The sequence below is a fragment of the Nicotiana tabacum genome, chromosome 16 (genome assembly GCF_000715075.1).
Source record: "Nicotiana tabacum cultivar K326 chromosome 16, ASM71507v2, whole genome shotgun sequence".
Classification (NCBI taxonomy): Eukaryota; Viridiplantae; Streptophyta; class Magnoliopsida; order Solanales; family Solanaceae; genus Nicotiana; species Nicotiana tabacum.
Genome location: NC_134095.1, coordinates 11,606,507 through 11,611,979, shown reverse-complemented (window position 1 = coordinate 11,611,979; position 5,473 = coordinate 11,606,507). Strand labels below are relative to the sequence as shown.

The window sequence follows — 5,473 nt, the reverse complement described above, 5'->3', positions numbered from 1 at the left end:
TTGAATTATTCCAGACTCAAGCTATTTCTCAACAAGATACAGAGGTAAACAGTCCAAGAGTCCTCCATCTCAAACAAAAATGGATGAGAAGGGTGTGCATTCACCAATGAATGCAGCAAAATCCACTGTATCGGATAATGATACAGCTAGTCCGGTTCAAACGGTAACCGGTAAAGACACATCAAATCCGTTTATGGCAAAAGTGAAGATGAAGGTTCATCGAGAAGAAGACTACCCAGAACATTAACACAGGGAGAAGTGTTAAAAAAGAAGAGTATAATTTCAAAAAAGAAAAAAAATGAAAAAATAGAAAATATAATAAAGCAGACATTAGAAAACTCTTTTCAAGACAAGGAAGAACAAAACAAACACATGGTTAAGAATCCAAGTCCAAGATCAAGTCCAAATCTAAGTCCAAATCCAGAAAGGACCCAAAGTTCAAGAGAAGATGATAACTATGAAGACAACCTAAATTATCAGGATGCTCAAGATCCATATGAAGATGAGTCAAAAATGAGTTTCGATTCAATAGCTATACATAATTTAGACACATAAAAATAAAGTCCCAGTTAAAACAGCAATTAAAGAGTACCAAAGACAAAGGAAACAAGGCTGGTATACAGAGCAATAATGACAACATATGAATGAGAAAAACAAGAGGGAAAAGAATATGTGACAGAGAAATGCTAGCTGTGCTAAAAAACAAAAGTGACGAGTGACATAAAGTAAAGAAGATGTGACAAGAGGTAAAGCTAGTTGTGCTAAAAGACAAGTTAAAATTTTGAGTGGAAGAAAAAGTTACAAACACGGAAGGAATCTCCGACCAAGCCATGTGAAGATGGGGCCCAATGAAGTACCGTGCAAGGCTGGACAAGATAGATTTCGGAAGAGTTTGGAATCCGGTTTTCAAATCCGTTCCAAAATTTAGCTATAAAAAGGAGAAGGAAGCAGAAGAAAAACAAGATCGAAGAGAAAAAGCACTCTGAAGAAAACCCATCCAACCAACTCCCCTTTCCATCATCAACCCCCTTTCCAAAACCCTTTGTAAAATATTTCCTTATGAATACTTTAGTAGTTCCTCCTTTAAGCTTGTAAAAAAAATAAGGCCTTATGCTTATGTGTGATCGTTTTTAATTCCCAAAGCTCAGTAGACTTTTTCGGGTTTCCCGAAAGGAAAATCTCTCTCCTATAAGCATGTAAGTTACTCATCTTTTATCTAAATTATGTTCCTATTACCCCTGTTTATTTTAAAATTTTTGTTATCCTGTATAGTTTTATGTTTCATGTTCATATGATCGATTATTAGATATCACTCTAAGTATATGGTTAGCTTCCCAATTTCTTAACAATTATGATGGATTAACCTGTAAATTCCTAGAAGAAACTGGTTAAGTAAAACCTGAAAACAATTAAGAAGGGTATAAGTGTTTAACCATGGCCGGGGTGAGGTTAAAGAAATAAGAGTTAAGAAAAGTGTTAAAATCTTTAAAAGATTGGGAAGAAGAGATGAACAAAGTGGATTAAAAAAAGTAGTAAAGGGGTAATTTCAGTTCATAATTTAGATAATATGGTAACTATACAAGTCTATAGAATAAAAGAGAGAGAGTACCGAGTAGGATTTTCACAACATAAGAGTTCAATCGCAAAAAATAATTTTATTATTAATGTCCAACAATCGTAATAACTATACAAATTCAGAAAGCTTTGTTAGGAGTCTTACTCAAAGTTTGGAAGAATTTATAATAGACGTAGAAAACGGGTTTTATTTAATAGTAGATTTGGCCATACATTTTATATATCTACAAGACAATAGTAGTATCTGTTCAGATATATATAGAAAACAACAATATCTGATATTGTTAATATTATCATACCATCAGTCATATCATCTATACCATCTAAGAAGACGATTTAGACGATTTTAATTTCGACTTAATACCATCTACCCCTCTTATATTAGATTAAACTTTATACAATCTACCTCTTATATATATATATATATATATATATATTACTCATCATTCAATTTTTTAATTTAAGTGGCCAGTTGAGCACCTATTTAGGCTGATTAGGTAAAGCCAAAAGAAAAATATGAAATAATTTCAACCAAAGGCTAAAAATATAATTAAAGTTCATATGTAGACAATTTTTGTTAAAAGTCATCCTTTTATAGTGAAATAAATTAATTTTTTTGTTACAAAAGAAATAATGACATAAAAAATAAGATAAAAGAAAATAAATATTGAAAAAAATGTTATAAATATCTAAAAACAAGAAATAAAATATGACAACAAATTTTTTCTTATGTTTCATCTTTGTTGAGAATAAAAAAAATTTGAAAGTTAATCTCATCATTTTTTTTTTCAACTCAAATACATAGATTATAAGATAAGGATATCTTAGAATATTTTTTTAAATTTACATTATGTGTCATTTTTAAAAAATCACTATTACTAACAAACTGATATGATATTCGAATTTGAATGGGAATGCAATTTGAGTAGTTTGCATTGAGGTTAAGCTAAGTATGGTGTCGAAAAATAAACTACTTGATAATTTTTAAGACAATATATGTAATATTTTATAATAATAATCAACCAATTTAACATTTAATGATTCAAAGAATAAAATTTTTGTATATATAGGGTATTAAAAATTCAAATTTTAGGGTTAGAGATATCGATAAACTTAAAGTGGAGTCATATTGAAATAAATCCGGCCAAAAAATTATTTAAGATAGCCGATAAAGTGAATTTTCGATTAAGGATAATATCTTCACTTGCATCATTATAAAGATAATCATTATTATAATATATATAAAGTTTTAGATATTAAAATCTACCTTTGTGCTTTTCCATAAATATGAGTTATTATTTCACTTTGTGGCTGTTTTTAGGGGTAAAATCATACCAAATAAGAATTCAAGTCATAGTATAAGAGTCACGTCCTAATCAAAGAAGCGTTTATATCGTGTCAACCTTTGTGCTTTGTCATAAATATGAGTTATTATTTCACTTCGTGGCTATTTTTAAGTTCCAATGACACTTATGAGAATAGTGCAAAAATAAAATTATCACTACGAGAATTGAGAAAATGTTAGTCTTTTTTCATGTAGTGTTTCTTAATTAATATCTGACGATTATCTATAATTACTTATAAGGTTTAAATGTTAAGGTTATTTATATATAATTCAAATAACTCAGATATTTAACATGGTTAATGTCAAATATCAAAATGGAATAAAAAAAAATTCACTAGCTAAAGAATTTTTTATATTTTTAGATAGCCAATTAAAATAAATTTTGAATTAAGAATAATATTTTCATTATATTATTACAAAAATAATTATTATTGAAAAATAATGTTTTAGAAACTAAAATTTTAAGAAAGAAATATTTTTAAGAGATATCAACACACCAAATAATAGTTCAAGTAGTAGTAAAAGAGTTAAGTCTTATCCAAAGAGTCAATTCATTATCTCAACATTTGATTGTTTTGCTATAAATATGAGTTATTATTATGTTTCCTGACTATTTTTAGTATCCAATGACACCGGCAAGAATGGTATCAAAAAAAGAAAATAGAAGAAATGGTTAATTTTTTTTCATATAGTTAATATCCAATGATTATCTATATTTACTAAAAAAATGTAACTTTTAAGATTATTTAGGTACAATCCAAATAACTTAAATATTTGACATATTACTAATTAGTGTCCGTGCAGGGTACTAATATTAATTTTTCTTGAAAAGGAAAAATTTGGGGCTCGTTCATTATCCGTCCCAGCCGCAGGTACCTCATGTAAATAATAACTCGCGGGTCCCAACGCGGAGAATTTCCTTTCTCATCACACTTGGCTTCACGAAAGAGCGAGTAAATAAAAGTTTGAAACTACAAGCGCGTAAAGCCCTAATTCTTTGCAAGTACGTCATCCTAATCTCGCACATTGAATTGCGTGTCCACACCATGACTAATCATGCACCCCTTTGCCATCTCCTCTTCGTTTGCTAACCAAAACTGCAATATTTATTTTTATCTTTTCCGCCAAATTCCAAAATTGCAGCTGCCATTTTAATGCCCATTAATGATCTCCTCTATATATTTCTCTTTCCCTAAGCCATAAAATTCTTGTATTTTGATCTTGAACTTATTTGTTGCAAATAGTAGCAGTAGCTATGGCGGACACTTCCACTCAGTTGAAATCCGATGCTATATTTGAGCAAATGAAACTTCATCTCACTACTGATGCTGGCAAGGCACTCATAAAAAAAATTGGCCTCGTTTACCAAATCAACATCGCCCCAAAGGTAAAATCCCCCTTTTCCCCTAATTTTACATTCCTGTATATGTATAAATTCTTTTATATTCCTTAATTTTATGTTTTTTTTTTTAATTTTTGATCTGCAGAAAATTGGATTCAATGAGAAGGTGTATGTTGTTGATCTGAAGAAAGGAGAAACAAAGGAAGGTTGGGCTTTTTTTCTTCTTCCTTTCCATTATCGAGTATTTAAATGAAATGAATCCGAATAAATAGAAATAGTTGTAGAGGATTTATATAGTCGATTCCAATTAATATAGAAATTGAGAATGAAATTGTTTGCTTCCTGTTACTGATCGCTTTAAATTGTATGGATCCGAAATTGAATTTGGGTATTTGTTTAATTGGGAATTTAGGGCCATACGAGGGTGGGAAACCCGATGCAACCTTTTCATTTAAGGATGATGATTTTGTGAAGATTGCCACTGGAAAAATGAATCCCCAAATTGCTTTTATGAGGTATTATTATCCTTCTATTTATCCTTTTCAGCTTTTTATTTTATTTGTTTGCAACTTTTTGATCTTTTAAAGTTTCGAGCTTTTTGATAATTTGTGATTTTCGAATGGATTTTGATGCAGGGGTGCAATGAAAATTAAGGGCAGCATAAGTGCAGCACAGAAATTCACACCTGACATTTTCCCAAAGCCTTCAAAAATGTGAACAAAGCTACTACAAAAATGTCAGTAGGGACTGTTCTTTAATATTTTGTGTCACCAAAAATCAACTCATATGATAAGAAAATTATGGAGGATTTGAATTTTATTTGTCTGTTCTTAGGGTATAATTCTGTGTCCCTTTTATGATGTATTACTGGGCTTTCCATCAAGGAACTGAAATTTAATGTTCACATTTTACAGAGACTGATTATTGTGTCTTATCAATTCACATTGAGCTTATATTTTACATAAATGATTCTGTTTTATGGTTATGTCTATCATTTTAGTTATACTGATCCAAAATCTTAATTATCTGTTTTATGGTTATGTCTTCATATAGTTGGCCTAGTGATGCTAAAATACATGTTGATGTTGGTTAATCTTGATTACCTTGCTGGAATTTGAGTTTATTTTGTTGAACATTGCATCTGCTGTAGCATTCTGTTTCTTTTTGTTTCTATTATAAATAGCTTGCAGTTGACAGTGACATATGGATCT

At 29.9% G+C, this 5,473-nt stretch overlaps 1 protein-coding gene across 1 annotated transcript; it reads left to right on the top strand.

Annotated features, from left to right (window-relative positions):
• Positions 1 to 3,953: 3,953 nt before the first annotated feature.
• LOC107799624 (sterol carrier protein 2) lies at positions 3,954 to 5,176 on the top strand. The gene is made up of 4 exons (XM_016622767.2): positions 3,954 to 4,307; positions 4,408 to 4,468; positions 4,675 to 4,777; positions 4,898 to 5,176. The coding sequence occupies exons 1-4, from the start codon at positions 4,176 to 4,178 to the stop codon at positions 4,977 to 4,979; spliced, it is 378 nt and encodes a 125-aa protein (XP_016478253.1). The 5' UTR covers positions 3,954 to 4,175; the 3' UTR covers positions 4,980 to 5,176.
• Positions 5,177 to 5,473: the final 297 nt, after the last annotated feature.

What these genes read in the sequence shown, in the direction of transcription:
- LOC107799624 (XM_016622767.2), top strand. Translation starts at nt 4,176, where the DNA reads ATGGCGGACACTTCCACTCAGTTGAAATCCGATGCTATATTTGAGCAA. An exon ending in AAATCAACATCGCCCCAAAG is followed by an intron (nt 4,308 to 4,407) that starts GTAAAATCCCCC and finishes TTTGATCTGCAG; the next exon opens with AAAATTGGATTCAATGAGAA. An exon ending in GAAAGGAGAAACAAAGGAAG is followed by an intron (nt 4,469 to 4,674) that starts GTTGGGCTTTTT and finishes TTGGGAATTTAG; the next exon opens with GGCCATACGAGGGTGGGAAA.